The 19,098-nt window shown below is 43.8% G+C and overlaps 1 protein-coding gene across 5 annotated transcripts in view; it reads right to left on the bottom strand.

Moving 5' to 3' along the window:
• FRMD4B (FERM domain containing 4B) overlaps positions 1-19,098 on the bottom strand; it is a 332,830-nt gene that overhangs the window by 134,858 nt on the left and 178,874 nt on the right. For 3 of the 5 annotated variants that reach the window (XM_073592115.1, XM_073592114.1, XM_073592117.1), the window contains one exon: positions 11,753-11,809. In XM_073592115.1, the coding sequence (XP_073448216.1) occupies positions 11,753-11,809 (57 nt within the window). Of the gene's footprint in view, positions 1-11,752; positions 11,970-19,098 lie in introns of those variants that run through there. The other 2 variants (XM_073592118.1, XM_073592116.1) reach the window with 2 other exon arrangements.

Below are 19,098 nucleotides of genomic sequence, written 5' to 3'. Positions count from 1 at the left end.
AAGTGTTTTGCAAGGTATCCGCACTAAGCAAGGAGAGGGATTAGTTAAAGAACAACTCTAAAACTAAAGCGGTCCTTTAAGGTGCTAAAACAACACTTAAAACGTGAAAATTATAACACTGGTTAAGCCGGCCATAGATGGTTAGAATCAGCAGGAAGCGGCCGAGAGCCAAACCATCTGTGGGCAGGCGGATTTTACCCAATCAATCCATCGATCGACTTGGGTAAAGCTAGCATGTCGGATTTCTAGCATGCGATTGCCAGTGGTATAGCTGCTAGCAATGATCACTGTGTTCTCCCAGCAGGGGCAGCTACCCGCACCCCCTCGCTGGGAGAACACAATAGCTTCACTTGAGGGATCCCCCCCCCCCCCAATCAACGCTAACTGTTGATGGGGGAATCAAGAGATTTCTAGCATGCGATTATTGCCAGTCGTTATAGACACTACCAAAAACCATTGTATTCTCCTTGCAGGGGCAGCTCCCCCTGCCCCTTCGCTGGGAGAACACAATAGCTGCACTGGAGGGATTCCCCATCAACGCTGATTGTTGATGGGAGAAGCAAGCGATTTTCTTACCTGCAACCCATGTTTGCAGGAAAGAAAATTGCATCCTCTATGGCCTGCCTTAGAAGGATACTCTAGCATACCTTGCGCACAATTTACAGTAAAATGCGCTTTCCCTATGAAGGACAAAGCAATGCGTTCACTTTAATATCAGCCTCCCCAGCTGCATATACTCCTTTCCTTCACTCTTCCACCGCCAAAGTGAAGAGTGTTCGCCCTGTGTAAGCACCAAGTCACAACTTGAGGCTGGGTTCACGTGTGCAGCCGCGGTTCCCAGCACGGGGTCTGGTGCGTTCCTGTTCACCAGTTCAGGTGCGAATCATGTTTGAATTTTTGCCTGAATTCACACCTGAACCGGACCCAAACACACACAGGACTCTTTTGGAATGCAGACCGCGGCCGCCCCGGACATGTGTGAACATGCTCCATTGAGAGCCGTTCACACTCGCAAGTCATGCGAATTGGATACGGATATATACACATCCAATTCACACATATGTGAACACGGCCTAAAGCTTATACGGGATTGAAGACCTTCTCCCTACCCCCAAGTGATGCCTGTGTGGCCAATCACAAACCCCCGTGCTATTATATGGAAGGAATAAAAGTGAGCTATGTGCTCAGAGGCAAGAAATGAAAGTATGTGCAGCTGGTAAGGGCCCCCCATGAAAGTGAACCTGTTGCTTTGTCCTGCATGAACATGCCACAGGCTGGCTTTAAGATGCCTTAAAACTAAGTTATTGAAGTTTGATGAATCAAGGCCAAGATCTCTGTTAATAACAGAGTTTAAATAAAAAAATATAGCGGATGCCTAACATTTACTGAAAGTCTCCAATTCTGATCCTTATCCTTTAGACAAACTACCTCCACCATGCCAGAGTAGGGAGGTCATGAAATATTTACCGTATATTCCCGGCTGACACACAACCTGTGCACTATTCAGAATGTAATATTTAGAAGTTTTCTGCATTGTATAAAAGGGCCGGTCAGTCTATAGAGACTGATACAACAGTGTAGGACTTGTTTTTGATACAACACACAGGACTCGTCTCATCAGTGCTGCGATCTTGAAACTCTGGAATGGAAAATATGTCACCACATCTGGGTGTCAAAGAGAATCTTATCTACAAGTTTGATGCATCTTTCAAACTCCCAGCAGACTTGAAATAAATGGTGCACTATCTCAAAGCATTCTGGAATAACAAAATGCGTTTAAATGTACACAGATCACAAGGAATTTAAGTTGCCCGCAGATTTAAAGCACACCTGTCATACAGAGAACAAAAAAGAGCAATAATTTAACCCCCCCTAGCTGCATAGAGGGCACGTTCATCCCAGCATTATGAGTTACTGACTGCCTCCCCTCTGTGTCATGGCAGCCCCTTGAAAACACCTGAACATCTGGAGCAGGGTTTCTCAACCAGGGTTCAATTGAACCCATGGGTTCCTCTAGTGGTTGCTGGGGGTTCCTTGAATTTCTGCCTCTCAGATAAGTTTCCACTGACACCATTGATCTTTTTAGCTATCTGTAAGGGGGTAATTATACCCAATGACCACAATCGTAAGGAGCATTCTTCCCACTGACCATCACACTAATGGTAGCAATAGTAATTTTAGTCTGGGTCTCCTGGGACCGGAAGGTTATTTCAAGGGTTCCTTTGTGTTGGATAGGTTGAGAAAAGCTGATAGGACAAATGTGTCCCTCCGACATCCTATGATTAAGTGCACAGTGACCTATAATCAAGGAGCAAGGTATGGGGCAGATGAAAACACTGGAGGCACAGAGGAGGAGACCTCCTATGCAGCTATAGGGGCAACGTCCAGTTAAAGTGATCTTCACCAGAGGCCAACTTCTACGTACATATTTGTGGAACTTAGAATTAAGTAATAAGATTGAGCTTTTCAAATACCCATTTTGCCTTGGACAATGAAGGTCTGCCAGAAAACATTCCATCTTATTGATGTGAATGAAAACCTGTGTGGACATAATTGCTGGGTACTTTCCTGATCCTCATTAGAACTGATAGGTAGCTTGGGTAAACATAAAACATCTTCAACATTACAGATCAAGTCCAGGTGAATGCAACTAACTACTATTAGCTATACCAGTGGTCTCCAAACTGCAGCCCAGTGGGTGGATGTGGCCCTTTGTCTGGCCCTTGGGGCACTATTCCACCAACTGGCACCAATGATGGGGCACCATTCCCCCATCTGATACCATTAATGGGGCGCCATTCCTCCCATTAAAACCAATGATGGGGCATTTTCTACTCCCACTGGCCACAGTCCGGCCCCCCTAAAGCCTGAAGGACAGTACTGGCTCTTTGTTTAGAAAGTTTGGAGACCCCTGAGGACCTTCACAAAGGTCTATTCTGCTATTTTACGGTGGCGAGATCTTTTTTCTAATTTCCTGTTTCTCTGTCACTGCACTTCTCGTTTTGTCTCCATCACTCCATTGGGGACCTGTCTTGGGTGTCCTCAAGTTTGACAGGACCTCACTGGAACAGGAAGTGGAGAGAAAATTCCCAAATGGGGACATAATAAAACTCAACAGTGATTGTCACCCATTCCTAAAAGGTTGGAATGGAATTTTACATTTCCTGCTGGGTGTATGAAAACAATTGCAGGAATAGTTGGGCTGAACTAGGTGTAAAAGTGTATACAACAACAACAACCTGGGGCCATGCATGGAGGCATCTACTGACAACTGGAAATCACACACCTGTACGTGATAAGCAAAGAGATGTTTGTTCTCACTGATTTATATGGGTGACTGTCAATAAAAAAGGCACAACTGATGAGCCCCACATGGGTACAGCCTTCAAAAATTTATGAAAATTTTTAAGCAACCCTTGAAGTGAACCAATCACAACTGGGCTTTCTAAAAATTTTCCAAGACTGTGTCAAATTATTATATTGAAGGATTTTTCCTGGCCTTTTTACATTTATGCCGCGTACACACGGTTGGACTTTTTGTCTACAAAAGTCCGACGGACAAAATACGGCTGACAATCCGATCGTGTGTGGGCTTCCCCGGACTTTCAGCGGACTTTTCCAGCCGCAAATCTGACGGACTTTAGATTTGAAACATGCTTCAAATCTTTATGTCGTAACTATGCCGGACCCAGAAATCCGCTCGTCTGTGTGCTAGTCCGACGGACAAAAACCCACGCTAGGGCAGCTATTGGCTACTGGCTATCAACTTCCTTATTTTAGTCCGGTGTACGTCATCACGTACGAATCCGTCTGACTTTTGTGTGATCGTATGTAGGCAAGTCCGTTCGTTAGAAAGTCTGCCGCAAGTCCGCCAAAAGTCCGGCGAAAGTCTGTCGGACTTTTGTAGCCGAAAAGTCCGACCGTGTGTATGCGGCATTACTCTTTAAAGTATAACTGAAGGCAGTTTTTTTTTGCTTGCTGTCTGTGTCCCCATTAGGAAAATTAAACCTCTCCATTTGTCCCGTTTACCGTTATCACCAAAAGAAAAATTCCAGCAAGAATAGAGGGTAAATCTTCCAATGGGACAAGGGATGCCTTCACTTTGGAGGGGTTTCCTCTGACATCCCATTTTAGCTATGGGACAAAATTAAGGCCCCCGTACACATTTGAGTGATGCAGGCACCAATCGTCAGGATTTTGTTCAGGTTTCCAAATCTCGCTAAAAACACAGGTTTGGGTGCCATTCATTCTTAAAAAGGAGGAGAAGTACAGCCAAAGCTCCTTTGGCTGTACTTCTCCTGTGGATCATAGGAGTACAGTACCTTGTGCACTCCTGTGACCTTTCAGACAGCAGGTTGAAGTTCGCTGTTGTCACAGAGCCGGTCCAGGCTCCGGCAAGATCGCGATGATGAAGCCGGGATCTGCCCACATGCCTGGACTGGCACCTAGCTCAGCCTCTCAGCGAGCTACTGAGAGCCTGAGCCGGCCTCTCCCTCCTCCTCCACAGCCCAGCACTCCAGTAAGCACGGGGGGCGCAGAGCAGAACCCCCCCCCCCCACGATTCCCATACTTCTCTTTTAATGCCTTAAATTTTTCCTTGATTGTCATGCAAAAATCGTGGCAAAACGCGCATAAAAAAACCCAGCTGGCTCAGTGGCAAAATTTGGTGGTAATGACCAAGTCCTAATATTTGCACGTCTACTTTCTTGTCCCCTGCTCCATCTGTTAATCACCTGTCACATGAACTTCAATAAAGAGGATTTTTGGAAGTGCAGCCATCTGGAATCATTTGCTTTATGGTAAAATTTGGTACTTGAGCTTCTCAAATTTGATAAATTTGCTTCTTTTGGCACAACAAACACATTTAACTCACTTGAAAGGTGAACAGAGCCTAATGCCGCGTACACACGGTCGGACTTTTCGTCTACAAAAGTCCAACGGACGCCGACGGACTAAAGCTGGCTGGTAATCCGATCGTGTGTGGGCTTCTCCGGACTTTCAGCAGACTTTTTCAGCCTCAAATCCGACGGACTTTAGATTTGAAACATGCTTCAAATCTTTACGTCGTAACTACGACGGACCCCGAAATCCGCTCGTCTGTGTGCTAGTCCGACGGACAAAAACCCATGCTAGGGCAGCTATTGGCTACTGGCTATGAACTTCCTTATTTTAGTCCGGTGTACGTCATCACGTACGAATCCGTCAGACTTTTGTGTGGTCGTGTGTAGGCAAGTCCGTTCGTTAGAAAGTCTGCTGCAAGTCCGCCGAAAGTCCGCCGGAAGTCTGTCGGACAGGCTGTCGGACTTTTGTAGACGAAAAGTCCGACCGTGTGTACGCGGCATAACAGATTTTTGAATGTACGTTCATACTAAAGTTCTCAGTGCACTCCATGACCTGAAGAATGTCATTCAAAAGGACTTAAAGATTTCGTATGCTACCAAACTTGATTTGATTGTAGCCGTATTAGTGCAATTGTGAGTAAATTGAGTACTGTCCGTGATACTTTTTTTTTTTTTTTATTTGCACTAACATACAATTTTTCAGGACAATCTTTCGGGGTATGTCCCCTTCTTCAAGGTCCAAGCAGTGCTGATTCACAAATTTTTAAGCAGCATGTATGCTACCAAAAAACTAAATTTTAGAATGAATTTACTTTCCGAGTGAAAAAACAAATACACGGTTAGAAATTCATCCAAGAAAAGAAAAAAAAAAAAAAAAAAAAAAATTCCATCCTGCTGCTTCCAAATTTCTCATTGTGGAGATTGAAAGTGAACATCATTTTTACTCCACTGACAATTAGAAATATCCAAACGGTCTTAAAACAAAAAAAAAAAAAAAAATTCAAATGAGAATCTACTAGTGCGCGGCCAGCTTTAGTTCATTAAAAAAAAAACGTTTTTTTGCACATTTTAGCTGTCGTTGACTTTTATTTTCTCCAATCAAAAGGAGAACAAGGATTTCTATTTTAATTGCCGCCTCAATTGTGGCTCATCTTTATGGATCGCTGGTGACAGGACTCGGGCAGAAACCATGACCATTTACGCATAGGAAAACCTAGCAACACATACACAAAGTAACGTACTAACTACATTGCGCTCACTGAGTGTTATTATAAAAAAAAAACTTTGCAGACTGTTAACAGCTTTAAAAGGAGAACTCTGGGGAAAATATGTATTTTCCCAATGCAGAGGGGCTGTGCCTGTTGTGAATGGTTTTTTGTTTTAGTGTTGCACTTTAAGCATCATGAAAATCACTGCTCCTGAAAAAAAACTGTAATTACAAAAAAATTAAAATAATAATAATAATAATTTGCATTGATACATGTCCCCCAGGTAAGTACCCGGACCCCCATACCCATTTTATGGCCAATTACTTGCATATAAGCCTTCAAAATGCTGCAAACTAAACAGGGGGGTGTTCGGCCCATGGCTCTGGCTCTGTACTGGCTCTTATCAGGAGCCTGACTGACAGGCTCTCAATCATAAACTGACTGTGCGTGGTCTGTCACAATGCGTTCGCCGAGTGACCATGCTCCGAGAAAAAAAAAAAAAAAAAAAAAAAAGGGGGGGGGGGGTGGAGATGCTGCTGTATGCATATATGTAGCAGCTCGGTGTCAGTGGCGTCACTAGGGTTGGTGTCACCTGGTGCAGTATAACATGGTGTCACCCCCCCTACCCCACCTCCCCACACACACACACACACACACACACAAACCTCACCCTGGGCTCGGGCCAGCAGTGGACATCGCCCCCCCCCCCCCCCCCCCCCGCACCTGTTACGAATATGGGCGCCGGGTGGCAGCTGGAGTCTGGAGAGGAGAGCAGCTTCACAGCGTGCCCAGTATTGCATTAATTAGATATTTGGATTAAGGGCGATACCATTTATTGGCTAATTAGACTTTAGTGCATTTGAAGCATTTGAAACACGCTGGCCTCTTCTTTAAGCAATATAAACCAACATGCATTTTATACATGACACAATACGCACCATTCACATTTATGTGACTTGTCATGCGTCTTTGGGCATTACCATTTAAAGCGGAAGTAAACCCATCCATAAAACAGTTTAATTCCCTGCATGCGCTATGCTCCACATAACAGTTGTGATGCCCCGTGCTGCTGCTGTCGCGTTCCGTACACCGCAATATACAGCCACCCAGAGTGGGTATCTATCATAATGCATTCATGGAAAAAGGGAATGTCCCAGGTGGCGCACATCCAGTGGTTTCTGTGGTAAAAGCAGCCTCTGCCCTGACTTAGTCCAAGCCATGCTCGCCGATGCATTTCACCCCACCCACGTGTCTTATGCAGGCCATACACTAGCCTGAAAATTCATTTGAAAACCTGTCATTTGGACCGTTCGATTTTCATCCAGTTAATGGTCATAAATAAAAAAATTTTACTTTTCAGAGCCAAAAAAAGTACAGTCCCTGACAAAAGTCTTGTCGCTTGTGTACAAATTGACCTGAAGTGCCGCTAAAATATATTTCTAATCAAGATTTTGTTACAAGAAATGGGTCATTTTAATCCCAACAGCTTTTGTAATAATGTTTCAGTGCAAAACGAAACTGACAAAAAGTATTCTAATATTCACAGCTTGGTAAAGCCCATTAAGTCAATTTTTGCCAAGACATAAGTGTTGTCGCCTTGTTATATGAGCTTCACCTGTGACTAATAATGGATCAATTAGGTCTCAGGTGTGTATAAAAAGAACACCAGTACACTAGACCTTCTCAACTGCAACTAGACCTCTGCAAACATGCCTAAGATTCACCCGGAGACTAAAGTGTTGATTATCAAGGGGCTGAAGACCAAATCCACTGCTGATGTGGCAGACACCTTCAATGTGTCTCAGCGTCAAGTTCAGAGGATAAAAAAAGATTTGAAGAGACTGGAGACGTTTTGGACAAGGCCAGGTCAGGCCGACCCCGCAAGACAACTGCTCGAGAGGACCGTTTGTTGGCTCGAAAATCCAAGGCCAGCCCATTTTCCACTGCAGCAGAGCTCCACGAGACCTGGTCACCTGAAGTCCCTGTGTCAACCAGAACAGTTTGTCGGATTCTGTCTCGAAATGGCCTCCATGGTCGAATCAGTGCCCATAAGCCAGCACTAAACAAAAGACAATTGAAAAACCGTGTGGCATTTGCCAAGGGCCACAGCCTGCTAAAAGGATGGACTCTAGAAAAGTGGCAGAAGGTGGATTTTTCAGATGAATCTTCTGTTGAATTACACCGCAGTTGCCGCAAATATTGCAGGAGACCTACTGGAACCTGCATGGAGCCGAGATTTACCCAGAAAACAGTGAAGTTTGGTGGAGGCAAAATCATGGTCTGGGGTTACATCCAGTATGGGGGTGTGCAAGGGATCTGCAGGGTGGAAGGCAACATCAATAGTCTAAAATACCAAGAAATCTTAGCTACCTCTTATATTCCCAACCATAAAAAAGGCCAAATTTTGCAGCAGGATGGTGCTCCATCGCATACTTCCATCTCCACATCAAAGTTCCTTAAGGCAAAGAAGATCAAGATGCTCCAGGATTGGCCAGCCCAGTCACCAGACATGAACATCATTGAGCATATGTGGTGTAGGATGAAAGATGAAGCATGGAAGACGAAACCAAAGAATATTGATGAACTCTGGGAGGCATGCAAGACTGTTTTCTTTGCTATTCCTGATGACTTCATCAATAAATTGTATGAATCCTTGCCAAACCACATGGATGCTGTCCTTCAAGCTCATGGAAGTCATACAAGATATTACATTTGGATCTCACAGCACCACTACTTAATTTGCTGACATATTTTTGGATTTTCAGTAAAGTTGTTCAATTTCTGTATAGGCGACAAAACTTTTGTCTAGCCAAAATTTGACCTGTCTGTTTTGTTTAAATGATAAATCTTTTTTCAGTGAAACAAATTTATTTCAGTGCATTAAACATCATTTGGGAGGGCTTTAGCTTTTCATATGAGCTATTTCTAACACCAATTGATTAATTAAAAGTCAGGTTATTAGCAGGAGTTTCTACAAAATAGAGAAGCGACAAGACTTTTGTCAGGGACTGTAATATAAATATATATAAAAAATTCTGCTAACTAATTATTAATTGAAAAGGTGAAAGTGTTTCTCGCCCATTAAATAATGAACTGTTTGCACTGCGCATATGTGACAAGACGAAAGAATGCATTTATTTATCGAAATTCGGTCATTACACGATGGCACCATCGTTTGTTCTCATGGACGAGTGTTCGCTATTCAAAACGAGTTAGAATGATTTTTTGTAAAGTGTATAGCCAGTATTAGTCATGAACCTCCATGGCGAAGCCCTTTAGGTAGGGCAAAACGCGTTGATAGTGTGGCCTGGACAAAGTCTGGGCTGAGGCTGCTTCTACCACAGAAACTGCTGGATTTTGCTGGATGTGCAGCACCAGGAACATTCCCATTTTTTCCATGCTTGCATCTACTTAGCCGAGACGAGCTCTCCCCTAGCCTGCACTCTTTGGCTGGCCATATACGGAGCAAATTTCTTTCCAACCACAGGTTGCAGGAAAGAAAAAACAAGACAAAAAAAAAAAAAAAATCGCTTAATTCCCTCATCAGCACAGACAGTGTTGATGTGGGAATCCCCCCTGCTGGTCCATGGTCTTCTCCCGGCAGGGGGCGGGGGAAGCCATCCCCCTTGGGAGAAGACAGTGACTATTGCTAGTGGCTATAGCAACCGCTATCGATAATTGCAGGTAAAACCCGACATGCTGGTTGTACTGAAGTTGATTGCACAATTTGGTACATTCGGCCTGCCCATTCACGGTTAGGAGATTTGAACCATCTATGGCCTGCCTTAGTGTGAGTTACCAGACCTGGACAGACAGAAGCCTGGAGTGGCGCCCCCAATCTTTGGTGTGGGTATCCATTATAATGCTCGCAATGGCAAGCGCTCATCGGTCAGCGTGACAATGTGACTGCGGTGACCAATGCGTTTCTTTTTTTTCTGGGAAACCTTACTGGAAGAAGAAGTTCCAGGTACGCTTCTTATTGGTCAACATAGTCATGACTAATTAGTGTTTGCCGTTGCAGGCATTATGATGGATGCTTACTCCAGGGCTGTGGATTGTGGCTATACCAGCAGGACAGGGCATCATGGCTGCTATGCATGGCAGGGTCCGGGGCATCAATGCCGTTATGTGCGGCAGGGTCTGGAGGAGTGGCCAGAATATTTGAAGTTAGTTGACCTTTATGTGATCTTACCCTTTATATGTGTTGCAAAGCCTTATTTTTATTTAACAAAAAAACACACACACACACACACACACACACACACACACTTACCTGCTCTGTGCAATAGTTTTGCACAGAGCAGCCCCGATTCTCTTCTTCTGGGGTGCCCCGCCGGTGCTCCGGGCCCCTCCTCTTCATTGGGTGCCCCCACGGAAAGCACTCATGCGTTCTCCCTCCCAAGTCCTGCTGCTGCATCCATTGACACAGACAGAGGGACTTGGGCCAGGACCAGGGCTGCCCCCCCAATCACATGTGACTAGATTTGGTTGACAGCCGTGGGAGCCAATGGCTCCTGCTGCTATCAATCTGTCTAATGAGGAGAGAGACAACAGTTGGAGCCGCTGCGCTTGTGCACATCGCTGGATAAGATCGGGCTCAGGTAAGTAAAAGGGGGGGGGGAGCTGCACAAGAGGTTTTTCACCTTAATGCATAGAATGCATTAAGGTGAGAAACCTTGAGGCTTTACAACCGCTTTAAGTCCCCCCAAACAAAATTAAAGTCCTTGTAAACCTTTGTGTTTTTTCACCTCCTGGCAGTGACCGGCCTCCAAGCCCCTCCCCCCTCCCCGTTTTACTTACCTGAGCCCTGGAACTTGACCCTTGCTGTCTCTCTGCCCGGGGTTCTTGGGTCTTGATTGGATAGATTGATAGCAGTGCAGCCATTGGCTCCCGCTGCTGTCAATTAAATCCAATGACATGGGCGCCGGGGGGCGGGGCCCGAGTCATACATTCGGCCGCTATGGATGTCGAATGCTGGACTTGGGAGTGCGCCTGCAAGGTAACCCCCTAGGGAGAGCGCTTCTCCTAGGGGGGGGTTATCTGATATGGGGAGGAGCCACGAGAGCCGACGGGGGAACCCCAGAAGAGGAGGTTCGGGGCCAAAACGAGCTGCACAGTGGGAGGTAAGTATCATATGTTTGTTATTAAAAAAAAAAAAACACATGAACCCTTACAATCACTTTAATTGACAATGCTATCACCAACTGCAAATGATGATATTCTTTTATTTATTATAGGTGTTTATATAGAACTGTCAATCTACACATTGCTTTACATACTGCACATTGACATCGGTACCTGACCTCAAGGAGCTTACAATCTAAAGGTCCCTAACTCACATACTAGGATCAATTCAGACAGTATATCTTTGGAGTGTAGGAGGAAACCCATGCAAGCACAGAGAGAACATGCAAACTCCATGCAGATAGTTTCCTGACAGGACTTGAATCAAGGACCCCAGTGCTGCAAGGCAGAAGCGTTAACCACTAAGCCATGTTTATTTTATTTTTGCTGGTTAATTTATAAAGACAGAGAGCAGTCAGCAATCCAGGTGTCATGATGATTGAATTACACGCCATGACACAAGATCCGCCATACACTCAGCAGGTACACGGCAAAGCTCCACCTGCACAAACTTCAAGAACTTTTCTCCTCCTTGAATTTTAAGATAAAAAAAAAAGAATTTAGTGTGATAACTCTTACCTGCAGGATGAGCGCGGCCAACTTGAAGACGGTCTCACTGGCCACATCTATCTGCCCCTGCAAAGACAAGGAGATGGTCAGCCCCAGCTGAGTGATCCCAACTAGTACATGCCTGTCACTGCTGTATACCTCCAGCTTCTGTTACAACAACAGATGATACCATTCCATGCTGCAGGGGGGGAGCCTGTCTTTGGAAGCGTTGGCTGTCTGTAAAGCTGAGAGCATTATGCTATCAGATGGGAAAAATTCATTATTAAAGCAAAGGGGTGGAGCGTGCAATGTTATAATTATAGAATGGTTTTCTGAGTGCAGGCAGAGGGTAGTGCTGGGGCTAAGTGAATTAAGTCAGCTAAGTTTGTACAGCTCCCCTCCCCTCCCCCCCCTCAGCGGGTAATGGTGCGGTCTGATGTTCAGAGATAAAGTTCCACTCAAAGACAAGTGCATGAGGACACAAAGCCTGGACTTGCTGTTGTTTTATGTCTAGCCTGTTTTTTTTTCTTTTAATGTACAGCAGAACAAGAATACATAATAATGTTCTTATACTGTCATTTACTGACATGTCTGCACCTAGTATGGCTTTTATTATTCATATGTAATGCGCAAACTGTATATAAATTCCATATAATAATAATAAAAGCTAAAACCCAACTCCAGCTTTTTTATTTTAAATAAAGTAAAAAAAAAAAGGTTAAAGCTGAACTCCAGGCACAAAAACGTTTATTTATATTCCTCAATTAAACAAAATAACAATAAACCAGCGCTTACAAACAATAAAATCCACAAACAGCTGACACAACACTGGTAGCGAAATGACATAAAAAACACAAAAGGGTGAAGCGCTAAAGAATTCACAACGTTTCCCAGAAGTAGTTCCTGCACTACTTTTGGCGACTTCGGGTGCGATTTCAATAGACATCCGTGCATGAACCCTCACAGATGGCTGTCAAATCGCCCCCGAAGTCGGACTGCATTGCCGGGTTGATTTATAAACCTGCAGCAATGTGAACTTGGGCTGAAAGAGTTCATGATAAGAGGAGTCCAGATAATGTGACAAAGAGATCTTGTGAGGAGTCCTCCACCAATGGGTGTACACACTGCCTCTTACCGTTAACTATTACAGATCCGATCACTCATATGTCGGACACCAGAGCTCCCTTCACTTCTCCCCTCCACAATAAAAAAATACACACTCACCATGTGTGAAAGCCAAACATGCATGTACATCAATGATAAAAACTAGAATGTTTCCAACGCTCAAGATGGCCGACCTCCATGCACGTGACGTCACATGATCCTAGCTCCAACCAACGCGTTTCGTCATAAAGACTTCATCAGGGGCCCCTGATGGGCTGACCTGCTAGCAACAATCATCAAGAGTGCGGATTATGTCTGCCCACCTCTTCCAGTCATGGAAGCCATACTTTAGCTTTTATGAATTCTTCTTATTATTATTAGGCCCTTTTCACACTTGTGTGACTTGTACTGCGACGTGGGACTGCAAAGTCGCATGACAAGTCATACCCCATGATTTCCAATGAGTACCGTTCATATCTGTGTGACTTCAAAGTAGTCCATGCACTACTTTGGTCTGACTTTGATGCATGGACCTCAAGATTACACAGGCATTGCTTCAAGTCACATGACTTCAGGTCGTACAAGTGTGAAAGGGGCCTTACAGGTTATTAAAATTTATGCAGAGCTTTACATATATATTTTACATTCACATGAGTCCCTGTCCTCACTGAGCTTACAATCTAAAGTCCCTAACTCACATTCATACACATACTAGGGCCAATTTAGACAGGAGCCAATTAACCTATCAGCATGTCTTTGGATGAAACATGTTCTATGAATGGAGGGGGTGGTTCTTTCATTCATTCACCCTTCCTCCATTCATAGATTGCCTTCTATAGTTCTAGTATGGCCTCTATAATGGAGGAGGCATTTCTGGCCACTCTTGATAAGTGCCTGTCACAGCTCCCTTAGCTCTATTATTACCCCCCCCCCCCCCCTGCGCAGGAAGATAACTGCAGTGGGGGGACATCAGCACAAGAGACAAGTTAGATTAATAGTAAGTAATGTCCCTTTTGCTGATTTTTTTTTTAAATAACTTAGGCCTTAAAGTGGTTGTAAATATGAACAAAGCTTATCTCTCTATAGCGTGTACATTGCTCTGCTATCAGCATGAATCACTTCTGACAATTTTTCCTGACACCGAGAGAAAAAAGGTAATGAGGAGGGAACTCCAGCACACAGCCTGTGACTGACAGCATCAGCTCTGTTTCGGTGAGTCCCTTCCCTTCAATGAAATCTCTGAGCAATCCATACTGGGCTCCGCCTTCTGTTTTCTGAAAGCTCAGACAGGCTGTATAAATTCTGGACTTTGAATAGGTGTAGAGAAGAGAATACTGCAGATAAACATATACAACCTATGTAGAAGGATTTGTTTCATCTCTGTATATCACCTGAGGCCAGTCACTTCACTGGGTATATGAAAGGGTTTACAACCACTTTTAGGCACAATGTCTGATGTATATAGAGAGAGATCAGATAGTAAGCCCTGGTTCACACCAGTGCGACTTTGAAGTCCTGCTACTTTAGCGCAACTTGAAAGCTAACTATCAGTGCGATTTCATGTGCGGCTTGCTGACATCTGTGTGACTTCATTTAACAGATGTTAGAGCTGCACGATTAATCGTTAAGAAATGTTATCGCGATTTTTTTCACTGTTGCGATCTTGACAAAAGTATTTCCTGATTCTTTCTATGCAGAGAATTCTCTCTGCTCTGCTAAAGCCGACAGCCGTCAAAAGAAAGGAAAAAAAAAACTGGGCAGTCTGCCAAGAATCATAACATTCTTTAGCAGTGGAACTTAAGTATAAACATTGTTACAATTTGTCCTTTAGATCAAAGGAATACACTTTGGTGTGAAAATGAGGGAAGTTTAACCACTTAAAGCGGAGGTTTGCTGAAAAAAAAAATATTAAAAGCCAGCAGCTACAAATACTGCAGCTGCTGACTTTTAATATATGGACACTTACCTGTCCAGGGAGCCCGCGGTGTCGGCAGCCGAAGCCGATTCGTCCTTCAGCTCTCGGCTGCTGCCGCCGCCATCCTCGGTAAGGAAATAAGGAAGTGAAGCTGTGCGGCTTCACTTCCTGGTTCCCTACTGCGCATGCGCGAGTCGCGCTGCGCGTCCTCTCGGGTCCCTGCTGTTTTCTGTGTCTCACAGAACACAGCAGTGGAGGAGAGCGTAGGCGCCGGAAGTGGCTTAGGTCACCGCAAACTCCGCGGTGATCTATGCCAGGAAGTGGGAGCAAATACCTGTATTAGACAGGTATCTGCTCCCTCCTCCCCCCTGAAAGGTGCCAAATGTGACACCGGAGGGGGGGAGGATTCCAAAAAGTGGAAGTTCCATTTTTGGGTGGAACTCCACTTTAAAGCGGAGTTCCAACTACAATTACTATTTTTATTTATTTTTTTTAAACCTTTCAGAAGCTGTTAACATAGCATTGTAACACGTTTACGTTTTTCGTAAAATTTGTCCCCCAAAGTCCGGGTTTTATCTTCGAAATGTACTTTGATAAACCTTTGCTGTCCAATTTTATTTTGCTTGTGGGCATGTGAAGCCCACAAGCATTCTGTTCCGGATATGGTGCTGCTGAGCGACCAGCATGCACCGCCTGTTCTCTCCCCGATCTCGCGCATACGCATTCTGTCATCGCAGCGCCGTCAACTACTCAGGTTGCCATCACAAGGGGCGGCATCGTCGGAAGTGCCCGCCCCGTTGTGATGGCAATGAAGCCCTCGGCGCAGCCCACTGACTCCTGGGAAATGATAACACACATCTCCCAGGAGCAGTAGCAAGCAGAGGCGCCGAGGGAAGTGACGTCAGGAGCCGAGGTGATGAAGGAGGCAGATTTCGAGGGACCACATAGCAACAGGCATAAAAAGGTAAGTAAAAAAAAAAATTTCTCCAAATTTTTTTTTTTATTTATTTCATGCACAATAATAACATTTTTTTTTTTTTTTTTTAGGGTGGAACTCTACTTTAAACACTAAACCTTTTTCTGACATTTGTTGGTTTCAAGTTAAAATAATTTTTTTTTTTGCTAGAAAATTACTTAGAACCCCCAAACATTATATATATATTTTAGTAGAGACCGTGGAGAATAAAATGGTGGTTGTTGCAATATGTTATGTCACACTGTATTTGCGCAGTTCAAATGCAATTTTTTGGGAATAAATGACGCTTTAATGAATTTTTTAAAAAAACTAATCAGTAAAGTTAGCCCAATTTTTTTTTGTATAACGTGAAAGATTTTACGCCACGAGAATCGTGATCTTTTTATTCTAAGCAAAAAAATTGTGATTCTCATTTTGTCCAGAATCGTGCAGCTCTAACAGATGTCAATGCAAGTCACACTGAAGTCGCACAGAAACAGTGCAGGAGCCTTTTCCAAAGTCGCAAAAGGGGTGCGACCTGTTATGTGACTTTGAACTGTCACGTCGCACGACAAGTCGCACTGGTATGAACCAGGGCTAAAGGTGGTATCACAGCAGTGCAGTAACTATGACATATAGTTCATTTTAGAGCTGAAATACTAAATCCGCAATATTTGTTTGCCCCCCAAAAAAATGGAATTCATGCAGCTCGCTGGAGGTGTGCAGATTATGGTGTGTAAACCAAACTATTTTGATCTCCGTATCTGCAAGTGTGTATATTTATATTGTACACCCCGAGAACCATGTCAGACCAGCAACATTATAACATTATCTGTAGCAGCTGCTAATCTCTCTGCTTATGTTTTCAAGCAATTGGGGGTTTCCAGTGTCTTTGCAGCCAGAGATTGCTGGTGTCATATGATGATCAGCAGAAACATTGGATAAGATGACTGAAGCTGCTGATTCTTCTAGTAAATGTTGCAAAAAGTCAGAAATTAGCTACAAATTGCAGCAATACACATACAATTGTTTCTACCAAGAAAAATGTTAGGGGCCAGTCACAGCAATTTACAAGTTGTCACGGGTGGCAGGAAGTGAGGGGAAATCTCCCTAATGGGACCACACAGAGAGCAGGAAAAACTAAGCCAAGTTCTAAACCACTCCAACGCAAAGGTTTAGGCTACCTTGTGTGAGACTTTGCTTCTGTGCAGGAGCTTCCTGTAACAAAGACCGGTCACTGCTGTTCTCTCTGCTTGTGCAGGGTGACTGGTCTTGTCTCCGCCTCCTCCTGCAGTTTTCTGCAGCCTGTAGTGGGTGGAGCCTGCTGAGCCCTCCCACAAAAATGAAGCAGGCTCACTCTGACATGCTGTAACTTCTATTGCACACTGTGAGAAGCTCACAGCGTGCAGTGAAATCAAAGGAAGCAATTCCAGTATAGGAGAGGTGCCTGAACAACTGTGCAAGACTGAAGGTCACCTTTAACTCTCAGTGAATTCATACAGTGCCTTGAAAAAGTATTCATACCCCTTTACATTTTCCACATTTTGTCATGTTACAACCAAAACAGTAAATGTATTTTATTAGGATTTTATCTGATAGATCAACACAAAGTGGCACATAATTGTGAAACGGAAGGAAAATGATAAATGGTTTTTAAACTTTTTTACAAAAAAAATGTGAAAAGTGCGGCGTGCATTTGTATTCAGCCCCCTGAGTCAATACTTTGTAGAGTCACCTTTCACTGCAATTACAGCTGCAAGACTTTTTGGGGATGTCTCTACCAGCTTTGCACATCTAGAGAGTGACATTTTTGCCCATTCCTCTTTGCAAAATAGCTCAGGCTCTGTCAGATTGGATGGAGAGAATCTGAACAGCAATTTTCAAGTCTTGCCACAGACTCTCAATTGGATTTAGGTCTGGATTTTGACTGGGCCATTCTAACACATGAATATGATTTCATCTAAACCATTCCATTGTAGTTCTGGCTGTATGTTTAGGGTCGCTGTCCTGCTGGTAGGTGAACCTCCGCCCCAGTCTCAAGTCTTTTGCAGACTCTAATGCTGGCCATACACTATATGAAAAATCGTCCAAATTCATTTTTGAAAAACGGACATTCGGCCGTGAGAGCAAACAATAGAGGCATCATGTAATGACCGATAAATCATTCAGTGGACATAAATGAATCAATTCTTTGTTAATTTTTTTACATATACCTAATGCAAACAGTTCGGACGGGAAACACATTAACATTTCAATTTACCGTTCGTTCGGCAGAAAATTTCCAAACTTGTCCTTTTTTCGGCTCAAAAACGTCCCAACAATTATCGATTTTGTGCCCATTAACTGGATAAAAAACGAAGGAACTGTCTAAATGACCGAATTTTCATATAGTGTATGGCCAGCAAGGTTTTCTTCTAATGCCCCGTACACACAGTCGGATTTTCTGATGGAAAATGTGTAATAGGACCTTGTTGTTGGAAATTCCAACCGTGTGTGGGCTTCATCACACATTTTCCATCAGATTAACCGACACACAAAGTTTGAGAGCAGGATATAAAATTTTCCGACAACAAGATCCGTTGTCGGAATTTCCGATCGTGTGTACACAAATCCGACGCACAAAGTGCCACGCATGCTCAGAATAAATAAAGAGATGAAAGCTATTGGCTACTGCCTCGTTTATAGTCCTGACGTACGTGTTTTACGTCACCGCGTTCAGAATGATCGGATTTTCGGACAACTTTGTGTGACCATGTGTATGCAAGACAAGTTTGAGTCAACATGGATTTTGTTGTCGGAATGTCTGATCAATGTCCGACCGTGTGTACAGGGCATTAGAACTTATGTGCCACTTTGTGTTGGTCTATCACATAAAATCCCAATAAAATACATTTATGTTTTTGGTTGTAACATGTCAAAATGTGGAAAATTTCAAGGGGTATGAATAGTTTTTCAAGGCACTGTATATTCTCCTACATTACTATGCCTTGGCACCACCATACAGATCAGAGTGTCGGTCCACAAAGCGTTAAGGGGATATTAATCTCCGGTGTCCTTCCTATCCAGAGCAGTTCATGTGAAGTTTACCACACCCTAGTAACAATGGGGAATTATTAGAGGGTGTGTTGTCTGCTCTGCGAGCTGCCAAAGGTGCAGAATTGTTGGTTGCGCTCATCCGCACAGCACGAAGGTTCAGAAGACAAATGGTTGGGGTATAATAAGGTTATACAGGTAAAACCTGAAAGATACAGAATAGCAGATTGGGACACCAGGTCTGGGAGGTTAATTGGTGGATCTGATGGGGGAGGGGCATTTATCAAGAATACATTAACAAAGTGTTTTATCTTCTAATATAAATATAATTTGTCAATTACAAAGTCCTGATAATGTGTCTCATTAACT

This window comes from Aquarana catesbeiana, linkage group LG07 (genome assembly GCF_042186555.1).
Source record: "Aquarana catesbeiana isolate 2022-GZ linkage group LG07, ASM4218655v1, whole genome shotgun sequence".
Lineage (NCBI taxonomy): Eukaryota > Metazoa > Chordata > Amphibia > Anura > Ranidae > Aquarana > Aquarana catesbeiana.
The sequence above is the reverse complement of the archived record's forward strand: the minus strand, read 5'-3'. Positions and strand labels throughout refer to the sequence as shown.